Source organism: Nanorana parkeri, unplaced genomic scaffold, assembly GCF_000935625.1.
Source record: "Nanorana parkeri isolate BGI_ZX_2015 unplaced genomic scaffold, ASM93562v1 scaffold1609, whole genome shotgun sequence".
Taxonomy (NCBI): domain Eukaryota; kingdom Metazoa; phylum Chordata; class Amphibia; order Anura; family Dicroglossidae; genus Nanorana; species Nanorana parkeri.
The window spans coordinates 187,873-211,895 of NW_017307877.1; the positions used below are offsets into that span (position 1 = coordinate 187,873).

Genomic DNA, 24,023 nt, shown 5'->3' on the forward strand with positions numbered 1-24,023 from the left:
TATATTAAGGAAAAATTACCGAATTAAAAAAAAAAGTTTCCCCTATATTAAATGATAAAACATTTATTACCCAATTTTTTGGTAAAATATAAGAGACGGGGTCACGTCAGGTAAAAAGACACCAAACATGTCAAGCCTTAAAATTGCGTGCATACGCTAAACCTCGATAGGCAACGCTTTAAAAGCTTTTATGGCCCTAAAATTATTGCTCTCACTGCGACGTTCGTGTCGATATGTAACTTGTGTAGCGCAATTGTCGTTTTTGTGCGCTGGTGCACCAGACGCGTATTTCCGGTTATATGTGCGTAATCGTGGGGGTGGGGAATTTTTTGTTTTTTAAAAAAAAAAAATTTTTTATTTAGATATATATTTTTTTTTTTTTACACTTATTGTTATTTCTATTACATAGGGGGATAACAATCCCCCATATTGACAGGTCTATATTGACACACAGACAGGTCCTCTTTATGGAGACATTAGGGGTCTCTAGGAAGTGATGTAATACACATCACTTCTGCATTCACAGCACGGAGGGAGGTCAGCAAGGAGGAACAGGCTGATCTCTCTCCCATCTTACCTACTGACACCCTCCCGAGCCGGTCCCGGGCCGCAGATGGGGCAGCGGATCCTGGGATTGAAGGTGAGGGGTCAGGACGAGGAACTCGTCCAGGAGTTTCTTGAATGATTCCACACTCTTAGCTGAGATCACTTCCTGCGGCAGTGAGTTCCAGACCCTAACCGCTCTGACTGTGAAGAAGCCCTTGCGCCCTGTGTGTTGAAATTTTTTTTCCACCAATTTTTGGTTGTGCCCTCTGGTCTTTGTTACGGAGCTAACCGTAAACAGTTTGTTAATAATGTTGCTGTCGCCCTTGAATAGTTTATACAGGAAAATCATGTCCCCCCTTCATCTCCTAACCTCCAAAAATAACATATTTAATTTTAACAACCTTGTTTCATAGTTCAGGTCCTCGAACCCCTTAATAAGTTTGGTTGCCCTCCTCTGGACTTTTTCCAGCTCAAGGACATCCTTTCTGAGTATCAGTGACCAAAACTGGACCGCATACTCCAGATGTGGCCGAACCAGTGATCTGTAAAGTGGCAAAATTATAGACTTGTCCCTGCAATACATTCCCTTCTTAATGCAAGGCAGGACTCTGCTTGCTTTGTTTACAGCAGCCTGGCACTGCGAGCTGTTCTTCAATCTGTGGTCTATAAGGATAAGAGCTTCATGGAATAGTTTTCCCTGGCTGAGCAGCTGCAGCCAAGCCTTACATCACCAAGTGCAATGCAAAGCGTTGGATGCAGTGGTGTAAAGCACGCCACCACTGGACTCTAGAGAAGTGGAGACGTGTTCTCTGGAGTGACGAATCACGCTTCTCTGTATGGCAATCCGTTGGATGTATCAGGGTTTGACGGTTGCCAGGAGAAGGTACTTGCCTGACTGCATTGTGTAAAGTTTGGTGGAGGGGGGATTATGGTATGGGGTCGTTCTTCAGGGGTTGGGCTTGGCCCCTTAGTTCCAGTGAAGGGAACTCTTAAAGCATCAACATACCAAGACATTTTGGGCAATTTCATGCTCCCAACTTTGTGGGAACAGTTCGGGGTGTGGGAACAGTTCACAGTGACTTCCACAGGGAACCACAAGAGGCTGAGAGCAAATTTGGAACACTAACAGGGTTAATCACTAAAAGGGTGAAAAATTTGGGGAAGGCAGGAGAAGTGAACAATCTAGGACAACATAGCTGAACTGGAAAGTAAGCTGAATTGGAGAATGTTTCCATATCAGCTATTTTGGCCTAGATTGTTCACTTCTCCTGCCTTCTCTAAACTCTTCACCCTTTTGTGAAAAACCCTGTAAGAGTACCCTCCTGTGTTCCCTGCGATCAGCCCTTGAGTTTCTGGAGTTTTTCTATGTTCTCTAGTTCCCCTGATTTCCCAGTGTATTTGTGTACTCCCTTATCACAAACACTAACCGCACTCCCTTATCACTAACGCTAACCACACTCCCTTTTCACTAATACTAGGTGGCCACGGAGAGAGTCCGAGTCTGACCGGACCTCAACAACAGAGACCCGCCAAATCCCGCAGTGGCATAATAACCGGGGGGCTCCGTCCGAACTGATCCACTAGCACATCTAAGCCTGTACAGGCGGACTAGGTGGGCTGTCAGGAGGACTGCGGGCTCTGTACAGGCTGTGTGTGGGCCCCCCATCGTTGGGCTGCTAAAACACTTACCTTACCACTCAAGCTACTCTGCTCCACTCCCTGATTGCTCTTTGGTAAAGCCTGCTACAGACCAAGCTCTGCCTCCTGAAAACCCTTCTTCCTGCATGTAGAGGAAGGTACCAAGTTACAGGGGGAGGGGTCCGGGACCGTACCAAGTGCTGTGCTGCACTTATTACCAACAGCAAAAACAGTGGCGGACCTTAGGAACAAACTGGCCCCCCAACCTCCCCGGTGGTCTCTGCACAAGGGGAGCTTACACTCTAATGTCCCCCCACAGTCACACACTATTATTATACATTTATATAGCTCTGAAATATACCGCAGTGCTGTACAAAGAACACTGAGCCAGTCACATCAGTCTCTGTACAGAGGAGCTTACACTCTATTGTCCCCCCACAGTCACACACTATTATTATACATTTGTATAGCTCTGACATATACCACCGTGCTAGTGTTAGTAAGGCACTGGACTCAGAACTTAGTAACGCTCTGGACTCAGAACTTAGTAATGCACTGGTCTCAGGACCCACCTGAGACCCCACACAGCACACCTGGGAGTGACCCTGCTTTCACACCATAGATCCTGCATAGCCCGTCTGAGACTCTCTATGGTGGGATCTGCAGGATCTCAGGTGGGCTGGTCGGGGTTCCTTTCCCTGCACTTCCCTCCCTGCAATTCTTACCTGCTGCTGGGGCCTGGCCTCCTTCGCCGCCAGACCGTCCGTAAGTGATATGTCATTGGAGATCATCGTTGGAGTTCAGAACACCAGCAGCCAGTGGAGGACTCAAGGAACAAAGGGCCCTGGTGCAAGATTTTTTTTCGCCCCCCCGACTCTTACAATGCGCATACTGGAAAATAAGACTTGTAAAATAAGTTCATTGGACTTGTAAAATAAGTTCATTATATATTGCAATGTCATAATAATAGAAATAATGTGCACACTACAGCACGGAGAGGTGGTGGGCACTGTAATCAGGTGGCTTCTCGTTCGTTCCTCCTTCCCGAAGCTCCAGAGTGTGCCTGCAGGCTGCTGTATTTTTTCCTCCCACCCGGCTCTCTTTTCACTTCCAGGCGCCCGGGTGCCCCACCATCTCTTGGCACTATCCTGGAGCTGCTGGGGCTTCCTCCGGCCACCTCCTCCTCTGTCACCTGTACGGCCGATACCCATGTAAGGGCCCCTCACAGAAGTATCGGCCGTCCCCCCTGATGGCGGCCCTGGTCCCAATTAATCTCAAACTCTCTATACTACTGTATAAATATTAGTATTCGCGCTTGTGGATGTCCCCCTCCCTTTTTTATTTATAAATAAACGACAGCTGCAGCGAAAGACCAACAAAGCAAAATGGCCACAAGAGTGTTAAAACAATACACTGTGCTATCTCCCCTTATTGTGAAACAATTGAATATGACCCCTAAATCTCCAAGTAAACTATAAAACAACCCCAAAACACACCTATGTGTGTATACCACCGTATATAAAGTGTGCACATAAAGTACAATAGTTATCGTGCAAAAATATTAAACAATGTGAAATAATGTGTGACTCATTAATATTCAAAGATATGCAAATCAATCAGCATAAATCATCAAACAATGTGAATAGTGTGTACATAAATAAAGGATGATCAATAATATATATTGTGGCATTGTGAGGCAATACCACGGTGTTAGGTGGCCTCAAAGTCCCCCAGGGTTCTCAGCCAGAGGGGCTGAGTGGCTCCAGGAAGACATTACTGGTACCAGGAGAGAACTGCCTTTTCAGTTCTTTCCGGGTTTTCTGAATCATAGTTGGGATCCTGGAGCCAGGAGATTTCTTAGAGCTCTGGGTGGGAGGAAATCTCCATTCCTGGGTCCATGCTTTGGTGGTGACCAGCACCTGATTGTGCACCTGTGTACATCCCTCTTGAAGTGTGTGCTAGGATGTGTTCAGGGCCCCCACCTGTGAGTCAGGAGAGCTCCACCCTGGAGTCAGTGGAGGCCAGTGCAGCAGGGAGCTGCGGGGTTTGCGAACCATATTGAGAGGATTGGCATGTTATTGCCGTTGTCTGGAGGAACCAGACAGTGGCCCTAAAGATTGAGGCCGGAGCAGCAGTGCTGCAAGAGAGACAGATGTCGGTGAGCCCTTATCTGTTATATGCTACAGCGAGCTATTTATGTTGGATTTCATGTTATCTACCGTTTTGAAAGCAAATAAACTGCATCTGACTTGCACCTCCAGTCTACAGTGGAGTGTCCTTGTTACAATATATAAAATAAATAAATAACTAAAGTCCATATAAATTACAAAACTTCATCCGATCCTCACAGGACAAAAATAACTTGTGATCAGTTCAAACAGTAATGCAAAATTGATGAAAAAAAATGTATGTGTGTAATCCTATAATCCCAATCCGAAGAAAAAAACAATGCTCCCCACTCACCAGAATTGCAAAGATAACACAAATGGCCAAAGGCCTCTCACCACCTCTAGAGTCAGTTGGGCAACTGTGATGTAAGTCAGCAAAAGACGGGTGTCCCCTTTCTCTCAAGCCGACACCCTTTCTGGTCCTGAAGTCATCGACTGATCCGCTGTACTTTAAAGAAGATCGGTCACAGGAAGAAGCTGAAGAACTTTCTTTGTAATGGCCTCTACTTCCCCAGCGGATTGCTGGGCCTTATTGGATCTCTCACTGCACAGACTCAAGCGTTCGTCCGGGCTGCAATATCCCCGCTGTATAGATGACACTGTACCTCACAGAAGAGATTGTCCAAACGATGCTGATGTCGCACACCAGACAGAAGATTCTCTCTCTCTCTGAATGTTCTGCAGTCCGCCCATACTCCCCAAGACAGGCTAACACAGGATCTATGGCCCCTCTGCGTCAGTGGCAGCCACATAGATCTGTGTCCTTCACTGGGCTCTCCAGGACTGCGTGCTCAGCAGCCCCAGCCCAGAAACACACCTCTCCTCTGGACACACAACCTCCTGGGAATTGCAGTCTGCACACCCTCTCACAGCACTGCTTGTCTCAGACTTTGCACTGCATTTCCCACAAGTCTCTGCATCACAGGCCATGTAAAGGTCACTTAACTATTAACAATCGGAATATTAGTTATCCACGTAGCAACATATGTATATAGGGGCTACATTAGAATACTGAGTCGTTGCTTGAATGCTAAGCAACAGGTGAGCTGAGCCTTTAATAGGGAAAGAAGAAAGATAATTGGCTCCAGCCCTGTGAATCCCCATCGGCTGACAGCCAAGCACCTAGGACAGAGGGGAAAATCTGACATGGAAACTGGCCACAAGGGAAAATCCAGCATGCATACCAGGACAGTGTGACAAAATATAATAATAATAATAACAACAAAGGAACGCTGGAAGATGATGGTTGCTGCTGAATATGATGGGGTGGGTGTTGGTGAAGACAGAGGTTCCAGCCTCACAGTCTTCAGTCTTGCCCCTTTATCCTTTTCTCTGCTGGAGGTAGAAATGACAGATTGGTGTAGATACTGCAGCAGGATTCTGCAGATACATGTTGCAGATATCAAGTGTACTGTATGCAGGGGGTCTAAAAAAAAGGCCCAAACTGTTGTGCTCTACTAATATACTTTGGAGCTATTATTCAACTGTGCCCATGCCTGTGTGACTGTGCTGCTTGATGCCTGTTGATGGTTGCGCCCTGTGGTCTGCTGTGAAGTGCCCCTGTGCTTGGACGAACCTTTCCCTCCAGCATGTCACTGCTCCCACTTCTGCCTCTTCCTCAGACTTGGCCTGCTTCTCCCATCTCAGCACCCAGAAGTGATTTGAGACATCATCATCCACTGCTCTGGCACTTCGATGGCTGGTGCTGCATGCCTGCTGTCCCATGCCAAGAGTGTGGCTTTTGCAGGAGAGCAGACAGGCACTGACCCACCCTCTACCATTTTGCTCAACCCTTTGTCTGTACCCTTTGCTCCCTCCTCCTGAGCAAAGGCATAGCAAGGTCATGGTGCGCCTGGGGGCAAGTCTTTCATTAGGGCCCACCCCCACAAACCAAACTATAGTTCAATGCTCTGGACCAATTGTTCCCCTGTCTAGGTTTTCCCCTCCTGATCCATCTTCAAATCGCCTCATTCTCCACTGCTTTGTTAACTTAGGAGCCACTTCTGAGCTCACTTCTATTTTCCTGGTGCTGCCCCTTCTAATCTGTCATGGAGAAGGGACTTGAATTAAGTGATTTCAAGCCTCACCTCCGTGGTGGATCAGGAGAAAAGGAGAGCACAGAAGCGGGTCTAAAGACACTGATCCACCATGGAGGCCCGCCACACAGCAATACATTATACAGCAATGCAGAATACCACCAGCTATAGAGGACTACAAATACCAGAAATAGCAATGCAGAATACCACCAGCTATAGAGGACTACAAATCCCAGCAATACATTATACAGCCATGCAGAATAATATGAAGCTACATAATCTGTGTTGCTCCAGGGTGGCGGCCTGATGTCTCCAGGGTCTCAGGAGGGCTGTGTGTGGTCTCAGGCCTGCTGTGCGGAGTCTCAGGATGGCTATGCGGAGACTCAGGTAGGCTGTGGGGGTCTCAGGTGGGCTGCGGGGTCTCAGGTGGGCTGTGAAGAATCTCAGGTGGGCTGTGGGGCTCTCAAGTGGGCTGTGCGGGGTCGTAGGTAGGCTGTGCAGAATTCCAGGTGGGCTGTGGGGGTCTCAAATGGGGAGTCTCAAATTAGGTGGGCTGTGCGGGGATCTCAGGTGGGCTGTGTGGATCTCAGTTGGTCTGTGGGTGTCTGAGGGGGCTGTGTGGAGTCTCAGGTGGCCATTGGGGGTCTCAGGTGGGCTGTACAGGCCTCAGTTGGCCTGTGGGGGCTCAGGGGGCTGTGTGGAGTCTCAGGTGGGCAGTGGGGGTCTCAGGTGCCCAATGGGGTTCTCAGGTGAGCGGCATGGAGTTTTTTAGGTGGCCTGTGGTGGTCTGAGGTGGGCTTTGCCGATTCATTCATTATTAATTATTTTTATTTATTTTATTTTGATTACTTTTTTCACTTAACTTTATTGCTATCACACAGGCTGTGTGATAGCATTTGGAGGTGACAGGTTCTCTTTATTAAACCTGTTACTTCCAATACAGTAGTAGCACAGCACAATGCTGGCTCTCCTGTGACAGCTGAGATGGGAAGGCTGTGAGTGCAGCTCTCCTGTCTCACTGTTTACACAGAGCACACTCTGTTCTCCACTCGAGAACAGATGTTCTCTGCTCCCCGCTCTCCATCCTGTAGTGATTACTATGGTTCCGGGTCTCCCAGAAGAGCAGAAGACCCCAGAAATCATGCCGCTGAGCAAGGTGGCTGCGGGGGTTGCGGAGGGGATGGACATACCATGGAAGGGTGAGGAGGGGCAGGCTGTTTAACAAATGATCTTGAGCGGCTGTACAGCCGCCTAAGATCCCTTGTACAAAATGGCTTCACTGCACTACATTTAGTCCTGCTTGCCAGAAGCAGCGCTAAATGTGGAAAAGAACTACATGTCCTGGGCATCGGGTGATATGAATTCCACAACCCTGCAGTAGCGCCCCCCTCAGCCCGGCACCCTCCTGCCCCCTCCCTCGCTACACCACTGCTGTTGAGAACAGGAAATCTGCACAGCATTATAATCCTCCTGTGCGGCCTCTGCTTGAAACATATCCTGTAACAAGCAAGAAATGGAGTGCATGAACAATTCCCCTGAATAATCATGACCAGTTTAAAAGGGACCTGCAACATTAGTGGAGGAAGAAGGCAGATTGTGAATTCAGGCTGCATAATGCCTGCTCTGTGCGCTGGAGAAGGAAAATGACGCAGGGTTCTTGAGCCAGTCATCTGCATGTTGTGGTTCTATTAATTGGCCACTCCCGTCAAGCAATTGTAGAATTGTCTGACTGATCATCCCCAACTACCTCCACGCCTCCAACATGGCTGCCTCTTCCTTTAGGCTAGCTGCCATTTCTTGTATATTTTCTGGAATATCCCTAAATGTTATTAACTATGGGGATAAGGGATGTGAAAATGTGGGTATGAAGTGTTTTTGGTGCCAACTTTTATTACTATGCAATGCAGCACTGCAAAAACCAAAGGCAGCTCAATGGTGCTATCAAACTTTGGGGCCACTGGACAGTTTTTTTACCCACCCATATTTGAGGGCTGTAGGTCTAATGTTATAGAAAAAAAACCTCCCTGAGGCTTATGTCTCAACAGTTAGGCTGGCCATACACCAATATATTATCTACAGATTTTCTAGAGTCAGATGAAAAAAGTGCAACAAACTCCTCCATCTACGATAAAATGTGTGGATGGAGGAATCTACTGCTGGGCCAAGCTTCAGTATCTTGCTAGTCAGCCCTGCTGGCTCTCAAAATACCTGAACAATGCCTGCATCCAATCAGATTGTTCAGGTATTTTGACAGCCATTGGGGCCGACTAGCAAGATACTAAAGGTTGGCCCAGTGGGAGATTCCTCCATCCACACAGAGTGTAGATGGAGGAATCTGTTGCACTTTTTCTATCTGACCATAGAAAATCTGCAGATAATCTATATGTGTATGGCCAGCTTTAGATCTGTTTTCCCTGCCCAAAAAACATCTGAGGGCTGTTGGTGCTTCATACAAACACTTGTCTCCAGCCAAGCAACAAGAAAAAAGCCTTCAGCTGACTTAATAGACATATTTTGGGGGAAATAAATTTGCCTGTTAAAGCAGGCATTGTAACGCTTGATGTAAACATGCATGTTGCTGTTAAAACTACCAGGGAAAGAAGTTTTTTTTTTTTTTTTTACTGAAATTAATCTATTTGTAAAAGAAACATTTTAATTTCGCAGTCAAATATGAACTTTTAAAGTACGCTGTTGTTGATGCTTTCCCTGAAAAGAAACTACATTTTAACTGATTCGCTTATCACTTTTTAGGATAAAAATGTAATTTGTCTTTCAGAATATATTTCTCCAGCATGACAATGACAAGTCAGGAACGATGTGTTCATATGAGCTACGACTGGCCTTTAAAGCAGCAGGTAAAAATCCAATGTCCATTATATAATTAATGAAAACAATGTGACTGCATTTAGGTTCATATCAATCAAACTTCCCTTTAGCTTTAGCTGATACAAATCCATGTAAAATATCCAAGATCAATAAAACAAACTTGTTTTATTAGGTATACATGATACCCTGTTTTGTTTTTGGATACATTTATATCTATGGAATTCCTTACTACATGAGGTAGTAATGTCAAAATTAATAAAGGCCTGTTTACACTTTTAGGTTCTGGTGTGTTACATTAACATGTACTATACTGCAGTTTAACATGCATTGGCTCAAGGCAGCCCATGCACGAATGCACCAGAATGCAAAAAAAATGGACATGCACCTCCTTTTTTTTTTTTTTTTTAAAGCTTTGGATGGAATGTGAAATCGCTGCAACACCTGAAAAATGTTGCTCTCTATGTCCCCGCTAGGGAGATTTGTCTCCCTCTCGTCTTGATGACCATTGTCACTTTGGAGAGCCAGGCAAATCACTTCAGAATTGGTTCACAAAATATTTTTTGACAGTTAAACATTAAATTATGAACATTTAATATTTATAACTTGCAGTCTAAAGGTGACAAGCACTAAGATAAAGCCCTAGCTCCTTCCTTCTGGAGGTCCAGATAACAGATGCTTTTGTGATGTAGAACTTTGTTTAGCAGATTACAAAAACTGCAGGGGCACACAGCACTCCTTCTCTCTCCTGGCAGAATTACATCAAATGTATTTTCTGACTAACTCAACTAATCATCGGGTGTATATAGGTATGCAAGTACATAGACATGTAACCCCACAGAAAATTATTTAGTTTCGTTTTGTTTTGGACCCATTTGGATTTTTATTGTTTTCGTTTTTTAGATTTTGGATCCAAAATTTGATTTGGTTCGTAATTCTGATTTCGGATCAATCTGAATTTTCGTTTTGGAACGAAGTCACATGACTGTGCCTGTAATGCACCCCCAGCAGCCTCCAAAAAATCTGATTTGACAGAGAACAGTCAGATGTCTGAATTAGTTTCGTTTTGAATGAAATTCGTACGGATCTGTATTTTCGTTAAAAGAGCATTCGGATTTGTTCGCATTCGGACGCGTTAAGAGTTCGGAAATTTGGATGCATGGAAATATCCATTCAGAATGAAACTAAATTGGCATGTCTACAAGCAAACATGCTTCAAAACAGAGTATCATGTCATATATATTCATTTCATTATGTATTGTTAATTGTAAAAATAACATCCAAAGACAACTACAAGCAATTATTGACCAAAACTTAGAAAATGTAAACACATGAATACATAAATTCACCAAAGACCATTTTGCTTTCCTATTTTCTAAGAAGCTGTAATTCTCCTCTCAAATAATTCAGAACAGCGCCATCTTTGATTCATCCATACCAGATTCTACATAATAATCAATTGTTGGTGGGATATGAGGCATAAAATTTAGAAACGCAGACAGAGAAAAACTGAATTTTTATATTTAATGCACCACAGCACATGTATATTGGAGATGCATTGCATTAGTGTGTTGTCTTGCTAACACACCCCAACTGACAGGTGAGAATGGCCACTTATACAATTTACAAAAAGGCTTGATTATTTTTTTACGTAATTGATTTTCTTCTTACAGTTATACTGTATATACTAAAGCCAAACAAGGAGGCACTTTTAGGGTCAGAAAATAGTTTTCTGAAACAATTATCAGCAGTTCCGAAAGGGTGTTATTGTGCCTTCTCTGTACCAAAACTACAGGAACTAGAAAGACTTGATGGATGTGAGTATTTAATGTAGTGGAGACCTCAAAGAATTCAGGCCTGACTACATAGCCAAAATTTTTAGGATTTTTGGACAGAGAAGGGTTAAACACTCCCTCAGTTTATTTGTTGCTGTCTGTGTCCCAATGGGAAGATTTACTATGATGAGAAAATCTGCATCACTGCCTTGTGGTGAAACAGAGTTTAAGTTTTATTGTAAATAGTCGGAACATTGTCAGGAGGCTTGTGGGAAATTTTGTAAGGGACAATGACAAGAGATGCAAAGCTCAAATATATACATTTTTGTAAAATTTTAGATTTTCCATCACATTCTGTACTGGTGGCAATGATAAATAGAAAATACAAACAGTGAATCTACACAGCAAGAATACAGACTATAAAAACTTGACAAGAGTTAAATTTAACTAACCTATTACAAAAAATAAACACACATATACTTTAAAGTTACTAAACAAATAAAGTAAAAAAACAATTAAACTATTATATTTTATAGGGTTTCAGCTTAACAACGCAGTGTTGCAACTGATTGTCCTAAGATATGCTGATGACCATTACCAGATAGAATTTGATGATTTCCTGAATTGTTTGATTCGTCTGGAAAATTCTTTTCGTAAGTAAAAAATGTATTAAAAATATGTCTTCTCTCTTTAGATACATAAGCTACATAAGGGGGCATGTATCAATTCTGTCATCCAGCAAAGTAATGCTAAACACGAGCAATGAGACATATAGTGCCACAGATCTATTAGGTTACAGCTTGAGTCATAAATTTAACCTTTGGCAATGCCCCCCGAAAGAAACCTGATCCGGTCTTAAATATGCATCTGTTTAGAGCAGGGGCCTCAAACTCAATTCACTCATGTGCCGCTAAACAAATTTATTTCTGATATGGGGGCCGCTTGTCAAATTTCATACTTAAAAATTTAGGTCTGTTAGGAATTTTAAGGGGAGCCCTGTCACCCAAAAATTCCTACCAGACCCTTGATCCGAGTACAGGTGCTGCAGGAAAGGGGAGGGACAATTTAGCGCCCCCCCTCCCTGCGCCATACCAGCATGGGGAGAATATCCTGATGGGGACAAGGACCCCTTCCCCACAACCCTGACCCAGTGGTTGTGAGGGTCTGTGGGCAGGGGGGCATATTTGCATCAGGGTACCCCTTTAATTAGGGGGCACCCAGATGCTGCCCCCCTTGTAAATGAGCAAGGGGTACTTGTACCCCTACTCATTCACTAAAGGGTTAAACCAAAATGTGAATAAACACACCACACTTTTACAAAAAAAAACAAGTCATTTTTTAACAACTCCTTTATTTAAAATTAAAAACAGCTCCATCTATGTAATCCAGCATCAATCATGATGCACGACCCCCGCGGACCCGCCAAAATAAAAAAAAAGTCCTGCTGCACAACGACCCTTCCGAACCCGACGAAGACTCTCCGAAAAAATGACATCTCTGGCCAGACTCTAAACAAATGCATGTAAACGTCTGCACATCGCATGTAATGGTATATAACATGAGGTTAGGAATCAATCACTATTCCTGGATGCATTGTCCAGGAAGAGTGTTTTTTAACCACATGTAATCATATCACATACCATTACATGCGGTGTCCAGGTGTTCACATGTAGCAGTTGTCACCTGATCATTAACTGCAACGGGTGACAGATTTCACTTGTAAACGCCAGATTAGGGATTCCTGCTTCCGGAAAAAGCAAGTTCCTGATGTAGGAATTGTGGCAGTGTAAGCCATTGCCACGGTGTAGTACAGTGACTTTGGCACCCAGGACTCTCAGCCAGAGGGGCTGAGAGGGTCCAAAATGTAAACAATGTTTTAAGGAAGAGCCTGGCTTTTCAGGTCCTTCCAGGTTTTCCTATTTGTAGCTGGGATTTGGTGCTCTGGAGATTTCGTAGAGCTCTGGGTGGGATGAGATCTCCAGTCCTGGGGCCAGGTGTTGCCAATGACCAGCCTGGGCTAATCAGGTGGCTGAGAGCAGCCTTATCAGGAAGCCAGCCCAGTGCTCAGAGGAGTGTTGGAGTTGTGTGTGTGCAGGGAGCACACGGACACAGACAAACTCGGGTGCGTGCTGGACGCACACGGAACAGCCAGGCGTGGCTGGGGGAGGTCAGGAAGGTCGGTGACTCCAGGGACCTGTCGTACGCACTGCTGGGAGAGCAGAGCGAGTGCCCACGAGGGGAGAGGTCAGGAAGGTCGGTGACTCCAGGGACCTGTCGTACGCACTGCTGGGAGAGCAGAGCGAGTGCCCACGAGGGGAGAGGTCAGGAAGGTCGGTGACCCCAGGGACCTGTTGGACGCACTGCTGGGAGAGCAGAGCGAGGGCCCACGAGGGCAGAGGTCAGGAAGGTCGGTGACCCTAGGACCTGTGGTACACACTGCTAAGAGAGCAGAGTGAGGGGTGAGCAGCGTGGGTGTCTTAAAGCCTTGGAAAGCTACTGAGCCATATAAAGGACTGTCTTATGTTGCTGCTGCAAGCTATTTTGTGTTTGCCCTTTAATAAACTGCATTATACTTGACTTACCTGGACTACAGTGGAGTGTCCTTGTTACACTACACACACACAGAAATACAATCCCCCCCACACATACACACAAATCCACGATAATACACTCCCCCATTCCCCAGCCCCCCACAATAATAAACTTCCCACATTCACTTTCCTCCGTGAAAGAAGCTTCTGAAAAGTTTAAACATCTGGGCCTTCCTTTCGAGCTCTCTGATTCGCAACTCTGATCCACATCTACTCTCCCAAGGCTTTGAGATCACAGATACAACGTTCACCATGACCCCAGTGCACCCCAAAGTAGCCGGACCCACTGAGGCACCACAGTGAATCTTCATACCCAATGTTTCATGCCAGCTACAGTAGGATGAATCTGGGTTTGCTTTACAAGTTTTGTCTCTACTAGTTAGATTTTTTTTATTATCTGCTTTCTGGATCGTTTCTTTATCAAATGGGTGAGGTGCCAAGCTCAACTGTGCCTTTTGGTAGACGGAATGGTGATATAATGCTTTGCTCTTTTACTTGCTCTCTTCTTCTATAGTCTGGTTGCTTACAATTATCTTTTTTATTCTTATTTAGGAACTCTTGTGTTATTGTTGGAACCTGTTATGTACCTTTCTGGTTTCCTACTTTTTACTGTGAAGAAATAATGGTTCAGCCCTTGGCCTGCCCCTGGGATGTCTCTGATTTTTGGGGACCTGGATTTATGTTGCTTTCAGTTGAGGCGGGGCTAGTGTCAATATCTGAATTCTATCTTTTCTAGCACCTGTTTAAAACTTGTTTTGGGATAATGTTGTTTTTATGGGTTATCGGTCAATGGTTGTCCTGTCACTTGACAGGCGTTTCTCCCCAATAAGGGGCTTTGTCAGAGGGCCCCTTATGGGGGAGAAACGCGTAAGGGAGCAATGCGTTGTTTGCTTCCCCTACGTTGGCTTATGGATCCTAGTACTCTTTCGATAATGGATATTGGATATGCAAACTGAACTTTGGATCTAGCTATTGTGCCATTGTTGGTGAATCCTATCTCAACTAACTATTTAGAACATCTCTGTATTTGGAGGAGATAAATATATTTGATCTATCTGTTTGATAAGTACGCTGTACGTTGATTAAATGCCCTGTCAGAGAGGCTCCACTGCCTGGGCTGTTATTCATATGGACGTCTGTCCAGAGATATGAATCCTCCAGGGGTGTCTAAGCAAGTTGCCATCCACTATCTATGTAGATATTTTTCTTCAGTTGATGGATATTAATGTTGGCTATAAGGACTATTTTGAGCTATTACCAGGAGCGGTTTTGCCTCAATGAAAAAAAAATATCTATATATATCTATATATATATTTATGCATTTGAAAGTATAACCTGCATTACGCCTGGATACTGGAGTGACACTATATATTGAGACACATATATCTCCAATTAGAGGATTCCCAACATTGGACATAGCGCAGGAAGTCATTGAATATTGTGATATATAGTTTGATACAAGACATCGCTACTGTTTATCATTCACAACTGGAATCATTACATTTATATTTTTCTAATGGACATTGTATCCTATATCAAGCCAAGAGTAGGTTAGAAGGATTTTAGATGTTTGTTTACATGTATTTATATGTTTATTTTTTTGCGTTGGGATTAAAAATCCTTTGGATATAAATTGATATGTTTTTCAGATTGCCTTTCTCTATGGTAGGATCTCCCTTAAATGGGGAAAAAAAAGAGTTTGATATTTGAAAAAGGAGACCCACAGAGTTTCATTCTACTGTAACAATTGCGTAACCCCCTTCCCCTTATGTATATACAATTAATATATTAACTGTTAATGCACAGGGCTTGACTTCCCCAATTAAATGCTCTAAGACATTCTGCTATTTGAAGAAACATAAAATTGACATTGCCAGCATTCAAGAGACCCATTTTGCATCTTCGTCTACCCCAAACATTTGACATGCTCAAATACGTGAAATACTATTTTTCTAATGAACAGCGCAGTGTTTGGATCACTTTCCATAAATCTGTGCCTTTTCAGTCTAATAAACAATTCTCTAAACCAGCTGGTAGATATCTGCTACTTCAGGGCACTATTCAGGGCAGTGATTTAACTCTATTAAAGTTGTATTCTCCAAACTCCAAGCAATCGCCTTTTTTGCATCTTTTTATGTTACTGCAACATCATCAGAAGGGCTCACTAATTATGTGTGGGAACTCTAACCTTGAGTTAGATAAGTTTACTTCAACCCCTGGGATCAACAGTTCAAATTTTTGTTTTGGACATGTGCATAGGAAACATGCATTTTTTGGATTCCCGGAGGCATTTACATCTCTCTAATCAAGATCACACTCACTACTCCTCACCCCATAAGCTATATTCTTGAATTGACCGCATCTTTGTTAACCGATCTGTCTTGCCTAAAATCTTTCATCCCGGAAATACCCCGGTCTGATCATGATGCGATGGTGATTTCATGGCTCTTAAATCCACTTAATAGCTGTGCTGAATGAATGACTCACTTTTCTCTGTGACTCATATTGTGAGTGACCCTGCAATCCTCTGACTTCTTTTACAACAATGTTGGTTCAGTTTCTTCACCAATTACGATTTGGGACATGTATAATGTGACCTTTATGTTATGGTTATAAGGGGACATTACACAACTAACTACAGCTAGGAAGAGGGAAAGGCTAAAGAGGGTATTGCATCTTAATAGGGGAGCATGCTATCATCTCTAGAGCTCTTAAATCCAACCCATTGCACTTCCTTCATAGTTAATTAGAAAAGATCCAAACGGATCTTAATCTTTGACTGAATGGGCTAAGCAGAGATACTTGATGGACCAAGCAGAGATACTATTCAGGAGTAATAAACCTGACATGATTAAAAAGTTAACCGTTTGAAAATGTTTAGTTTTACTTTCTGCCCTATTACCCTTAAAACAAGGACCCAGACATGGAGGCTCAGTTCACATAGCGGTTTGGAATTCAACGCGGTTTTCCACGCGTTCCTCTGCGCGGCACACTACCAAGCACATTTCAAGATATGCGCGGTTTCAGCGCGTTTGCAGGTACTACTATAGCACCTGTACCCAAATGTATCTTTTGCTACATATGCTCCAAGATGGAGACTCTCATAGGTTAGAATTAGGACAGCACTACACAGAGGGGTCTTGACGAGGCAGTGCGGCTTTCACATATTCTGCAGAAGACGTGAATCTAAAACCTCTGTTTTAACCTTTGCGTCTAGACAGGTTTTTTTTGCAGGCTGGCTGGTGAGTGTGCTGGGAAACTTTTTTCTGTTGTACTGTTTAAAGCCCTTCCATGTGCACCTTGCTTTAAAGCTGGTTATGAGTTGATGAGCTAATTGCTTTGCTTGCCTGATTTGGTGCAGTGACACACTGGGGATCGCAGCTGCCTTTGTGATGTGCGGGGTCCCTGGCGTGTCCCTGTGCCTTTAAGGAGGTTGGGCTGCCTCCTGCACCCACTTTATCTTTTGCTACATATGCTCCAAGATGGAGACTCTCATACATTAGAGTTAGGACCGCACTACACAGAGGGGGCCTGCACAGAGTGCGGTTTCCACATATTCAGCAGAAGACGTGTATCTAAAACCACTGTTTTTAACCTTAGCGGTTAGACAGGTTTTTTTTTTGCAGGCCGGCTGGTGAGTGTGCTGGGAAACTTTTTGCTGTGGACGTCGCACAGGTGTGAACAAGCTACATTGGAATGTATCTGTTTTTGTGCCTTTCCACTCGTAGAAAACTACTATGTGTGAACGGACCTTACTAGCAACCCTGTACTTATTTTGAGGGAATTTTAATATCATCAGCTATGGAATTATGGTCCAATCTCTCTCTTAAATATAGATGCCAAGTTATTGGTTAAAATTCTTGCTATGTGACTCAATACCCAATTTGCTCAGTTATTTCATGGTGATGAAGTGGGCTTCATCTGCCGTAGGCAAGCGGGTGATAACATATCTAGGGCACTGTGTCTACTTACATTAGTCCAGAAAAGACAGCAGGAGTGTATGTTCCTGTCACTGGATATGCAGAAAGCTTTTCACTCGATCTCCTGGCCTTATATGTACTACACCCTTTGATCATTGGAGATTGGTTTCTTGCATGGATACAATCTCTCTATGCCTCTCCACAAGCTACGCTCTTGTATCATGCTTTTGAATTATTTTTTGGTATTAATAGGGAGAAGAGGCAGGGGTGCCTTCTCTTACTAGAACCCTTGGTGATAGCTCTTTGGCAGAATGCCAACATTAAGGGTATAAAGTTATGTGCCAGTGGTACCTCACCCCCACTCGTATCACTAAATTTCTGCCGACCAATAATCCGACTTGCTTTCAGGCCTGTCCCCAACAGGGCAAATGTATTGTGGATGTGTCCTAAAGTGCAAAGGTTGTGGATATGCAGTTATTATTAAATTAGAACTTTGCTACTCAGGAATCTGTGAAAGGATCCATAGGAGGCCTTACTGTGTAAACCAATTGCTGTCTTAACTAAAGCTGAATAAAAACTAGTATCCTTCATATTTGGAGCCACTAAGCTGATGATAGAACAGGCATGGAGGACACTTTCAGTTAACTACCATGAAGGGCTCCAAAGGGTATTAGGTACAATGGTCAATGAAAAAAAAAGACTTTTACTGGATTCTCATGCTAAATTTTTGAAAGTGTGGTCACCCTGGTTGGGACATATGCATCCAGAGGGGACTTGAGACCCTCTGTTGTCTTTTTAAGTTGCAGCCCCTGAATGTGGGGGTGGGAGGTATACCTTTTCTTCTCTCCCCCACCCCCTACTGTTCTCTTTCTTTGCGGGAACATCCTTTCTTCCTCTTTTCTCTTGTGCTTTCTTCTATTTTGCCTTTTACCTCACTTTCTATTTTTTTGGGGGCGATCCCATCAAAGGTGGTGGGATAGAGGGGGGGGGGGGGTGTTTTCCTCATCTTTCTTTTTTCAAAGGTGGTGGGATAGAGGGGGGGGGGGTTATTTTCCTATTCTTTCTTTTTTGATAAGGTACTTTAGAGTCCTCAATGCCACTCCTTATATACTGGAATTTGTGTATGAATCTATAGTATTGTTTTTGCACCTTTTGATTGGCTCAAGTTTAACATTGTATGTACCATTTCATTTGTAATGTTTTCATCTTACTGGAAATAACCTTGTTTGCGGCAAGGCTGTCAGTGTGCTAGCCACCAATTATGCTGTGCGACTGACCGTCATTGGTTTCTGAAATGCTGGTGGCCTCAGTGCACAGCTTCATTGGTGGGGCAGTCCAGTCTGCTTCCTAGCAACAAATGCACCTCCCTTTCTACACTTATTTCCCTGGGAGAAAAATTTGAGTTTTGTTCTTTTCAAAATGAAATCATATTGGGAGGTTAATAAAATACTTAATTGGTGACCTAAAGATTGAAGATTGCATGTAGTAATAGAATCAGGATTTTGTTTATTTTTAGATTCCAATGTTTGAATCTGGTCTAGGAGGGTTAGCTTTTCTCACGGTCGCCTCCGCTTCTCACTGGTCTCTAACAACAGGAAAATTGTATTTCATACTTACCGTAATTTTCCTTTCCTGTCCAGCTCCATGGCAGCACACGAATGGGTTAATCCCTCCCTCCTCCCCCTAATCAGGATCGTAACTCATAAAAGCTAAAAGAGTCCTCTGGCTTGCCGTTCCGTAACCCGACTACTATACGGGTGGGCCTTGTGCTGCCATGGAGCTGGACAGGAAAGGAAAATTACGGTAAGTATGAAATACAATTTTCCTGTTTTCCTGTCTGCTCCATGGCAGCACACGAATGGGAATTAAGTAGCCAAAAACAGGGGTGGGTATGCTTGAAAATTACAACTCATGGTAGAAGAAATAACCCTACGGCCGAATTCAACTTTAGTTAAGGCAGCTGGATCTACACAGTAGTGTGTCATGAACGTGTGCGGAGAAGACCATGTGGCCGCTTTACACACAGTCTCTAAGGAAACACGATTGGGTGCAGCCCATGATGTGGCCAGACTCCTAGTGGAATGAGCAGACACCCCACTTGGGACAGTTATGTGCTTGGCTTCATATGCCAACGACATCGCCTTCCCTATCCAGGATGCTATGAGCCTACTGGATGCTGTAGCATCCTTCCTGGCACCTGCTGTAACGATAGAGATGACCCGTAGACTTGAGGTCTTCCGTGGCCAAAATATACGCCTTTAGCGTATTACCTACGTCCAAGCGGCTATTCTGGCTCCCATCCGACTTGAAGGATGGTAGACTTGAAGAGCGGCCAACTCCAAAACCCGTCTGGTGGAGGTGATAGAAATGCAGCGTTTAATGCGAGGGCGAGTAGTACTGGGCTTTCCAGAATGAAGAAGAGTATTGACTACCCTATCTGAGCAACCCAATGTGAGAAGTCTCCGCCTCTCAATATCCAGGCTGCTAGGCAAAGTTTCACAGGTGCTGGGTGAAGGATCGGACCATGAAAGAAGATCGGGCAATGGCGGAAGGAATAGTGGAGGCTGGATACCCATCAGGCGGAGGAGAGGATACCAAGGCCCCTTGGGCCGGTTCGCAATCACTGCCAGGACAGCCACCTATTCTCTCCGGAGTCTCCTCAGAAATTGTAGTATGAAAAAGGCACTGGCGGGAAGGCGCAAGCCGTCCGAATGTCCACTCTGATGTCAGGGCGTCGGTCGCCACCGCTTGTGCACATGGAAACTTCGAGAAAAACTTCACGACTTCGGTGTTTGTTCGGGACAAAAATAGGTCTACTTCTGGAGCTAAGCCCCAGGACACCGTGTCCTGAAATACTTAATCGAGGAGACACCACTCGTCGTTGTCCAGAGGAACTCTGGATAATCTGCTTGGTGATTGAGGGGACACGACACGTACACTGCCAATAAGTGAAGATGGATCTGAGCCCAGGTAATAATAGGAGAGACTTCTTCCAGCAGGGCACGACTGCGTGCACCCCCTTGTCTCCTGATACAAGCCATCGCTGAGGTATTGTCGATTTTCATCAAAACTGACTTGCCCAGTATAAATCGCTAGAAGGCCAATAGCGCCTGAAACACTGCCCTCAGCTCCAGGACATTGGAGACAAACCACTACTGCAGGAAAGGACCAGTGACCCTGAGCACCCTCGCTCAGACAGACGGCACCCCAACCCCTTTCTCTTGCATCTGAGGAATTCACGGTCCACGTGGTAAGGAGGAGAGACTGACAGCCTAGTCAGTTGCAGTCCATGAACCACCACCCCAGGCTGCTCCGCATTGTGGAGAGATCCAAATGAGGTGGTCGAGACTTTCCGTCTTCCACTGTCGCAAGAACCCGGTCTGAAAGAAGCAAGTTCGCCATTGCGCCCACTGGGCTGCAGGAATCATTGACATCATGGACCCAGCAATCTGAAGACAATGAGACACTAACAGTAGATGGTACGATAGGGCACCCGGGACTGCACAGCTTTGCGCCCGGAACCTCTTCTGGGGAAGAGAGACTGCACCATATGCCTTACCTCCAGTGGCCTTAGCTGTTGCGATGTCTAGTTTGTTGCAGAGTAGCAACTGACCCTCAAATGGAATTACAACATCCCAGCTTGGATGTGGGATCTCCCACCCACGGTCTGAGCCACAGAGCCCTTCTGCCCGCCACTGCGGCCAAAAAAACTTTGGCTAAAATTTAACATCGACTGAACCTCGGTGCTGAATGTAGAAGACAATCTGATATTCTTTAAGCCGTTTAAGATCTCAGATTTACTAAGATCCTCCGAAACTGCTGCTTCAGCGCTGCCCATCTAAGCCTTCAGGGCCTTGGAAGGCACTGACATAGCAACTGAGGGTTCGCAGGCCCCACCGGCCAAGAGATAGATCTTTTTAAGATCCAAATCTGCCCAAGACATCCTTAAAGGTAACAGCGTCACCAAGGGGCAGCGTGACATGCCTTGCCAGCCTCTTTAAGGCCGCATTAACCACAGGCGATTCATCTGAGTGTTTAAGATCCTCTTTCTTAAAAGGATACAGCTTAGAGAATCTATTTCCAAAGGAATACTTCCCATCCACCTGACTCCATTCATCCTGATGGTAGAATCAGAATGGGGTTCGGAGGACTCCCGACCGCGGCCAGCTCTAGAAGGGCCCGGACTAGACTCCTAAGCTGGATCTACAGTAGGCTGGTTTAAGGACTGACCCTATGCAGAAGAAACATTTCATGAGGGTATCCTGAAAGACTTTCTGCAGTAAATAAATAACCTGCATATACCTGCCTCCTTGTCTGTAGTGGCCTCTGAAAACATGATTCATACGCTGTTTTCTCCGGTAAGGCCATACTGGTACATGCCCAATAAGCCCCCGAAGGGGCTGATGATGGTGGGAGGGCCCCAGGATGCGCTGAGGGAATCCGCTGATTTACAGACGGAAACCAGTTGCGAAATCTTCTGTCGGAATGACTAGTGTATTGCTCTGGAGACGATGATCTCCCTCAACTAGACGCAAAGGACTCACTGCGCTCCCGAACATGGCGTGAGCCGGACCTGGACGAACCGAAAACAGGGTAGGTATGATACAAAAAAAGGCTGACTTTTAGACAGCAAACCATGATGAGGAGCAGTCACCTACCTTCTTTGCGACTGGTGATCTTTGATGGGTGGGGATATGTCTAGAGGCATGCTGTGCATGCATGTAAAAATGCTAGCACAACCAACAGCAACTACAATCATCAGCTAACGACAGACGGCACCCCCTGGGTGGAACGCATAGCGTGCGTTCCACCTGCCGCCGCAAGTCTTACAATGCAGTGGCCGGAAGCTCCCCAGTGGCGGAAATAACATCATTCGCACAGCGTGCGTTTCAACACCGCTGCTGGGAGCCCCAGACAGCACAGCAAGGAGCCGCAAACACCGGCTCCACACAGGTTATGGCAGCACAGGCTCTTGTCACTAACACAATACATAGAAATACACAAGAAAGAATACCAAATAACAGGCAGAATAGGCCTGCAATGAAGCAACAACTCCATAAGTTACATTTTAAACATTACCAATGCTGGGGAACCACAGGTGACAGCAAAATACTCACCCAGAAAGCACCCAAGAGTTAGGGCTCAAGATGAAGCTGACAGAGTTAGCAAACACCTTTCTGTAAGATCCAGTTAAAAGATTTAGTAGCAGAGCTACAAGTGGCAGCAGCCTGCACTCAGCAAGCACCTGTGGGGTTAAAGCACCTGAAAGCAAGCTAATGTGTTTTTCAGGTAATTACATATGTACATATGTAAAGGTGACCATTACAACCATTGTAAAACTTTTGTTGTGCAGACATTTCACCTTCATACAATTTTCTTACAACTAACCCATCATGCATAGACCAATGCAGTTCACAAATAACGCTTGTCAGCATCACCACCTAGCTGATTTACATTGATCAGAAGGACAAACTTTCGTTTGAGCATGTGCAGTTTGCATCTAGAGATTTTCATTGTACAACCACGCCATTAACCCGTCAATTTACATCCAAATAGACAAACGTTTTCTGCTGAAAGACAAAAAATCTCCAGATAATTGTAAGGTGTATGGGCTCCTTTAGGCGCCCAGACCAAGTAGGAATATCTCCTCCACCCATAATGAGCAACAGCAGTGTGCTTACACCTTGTTAGCCAGGCCCCGAGGATCACCAGCGGGGCTCCCATGGACCTGCACCATTTAGGAAAGTGCTCACAGGGACTTCGCCAACTGAAGGAGGTAGAAGAAGAAGGCGGACAGCAAGAACTTTATCCCTGCTAGGTAGGTACAGTGCTCTGATCCTGACATGTAGGAGGAAAAAAAAAGGAATGGCAAGCCAGGGGACTCTTTCAGCTTTTATGAGTTACGATCCTGATTAGGGGGAGGAGGGAGGGATTAACCCATTCGTGTTCTGCCATGGAGCTGACAGGAAAAAGGCTTTATGTGCATTCTATAATGTTGAATGCTTATCCACCGAGTCAGAGTTGAGTTCAAAGAAAGCTGATAATTCAGAATGGATTTATTGTCTGTGGTCAACATTAGAGAGCAGGTTAGTATTCAATCTCCAGAGGGTATGCGTATGATGCATGGAGTCCAGGAAAAGACTCAAAGATGTAGGGGCATGATCAGACCAAGTAATGAGGCCTATTTCTGCTTTAGAGCTTTGTAGCGTGTATTTGTCAACCACAAACATATCCAGCCTGGAGTATGAGCCTTGAGTATTAAAAAAATAGGTGTAATCTTTTTCAGTGCCATGCATACATCTCCATGCGTCATATAGGTCGTTATTACAGAAAAATACAGTTAAAAGTCTATAAGGTCCGTGTTTAACATTAGAGGTGTCAAGATCATCATCTACTATTGCATTCTAATCTCCGCATAGGATTAAATGACCTTTGCAGGTTTTGTTAATTTTACTCATTAGGGATACAAAAACATTTTTGGGACGGTCTTGAGGGGCATATAGGTTAACCAGAGTCACTATGCGAT

At 44.7% G+C, this 24,023-nt stretch overlaps 1 protein-coding gene across 1 annotated transcript in view; it reads left to right on the plus strand.

Moving 5' to 3' along the window:
- Nucleotides 1-24,023, plus strand: part of LOC108799034 (calpain-9-like) — a 214,315-nt gene that overhangs the window by 176,688 nt on the left and 13,604 nt on the right. Inside the window, exons 11-12 of the mRNA XM_018570847.1 lie at nucleotides 9,165-9,243; nucleotides 11,523-11,639. Coding sequence (XP_018426349.1) covers nucleotides 9,165-9,243; nucleotides 11,523-11,639 — 196 coding nt within the window. The remainder of the gene's footprint in view (nucleotides 1-9,164; nucleotides 9,244-11,522; nucleotides 11,640-24,023) is intronic.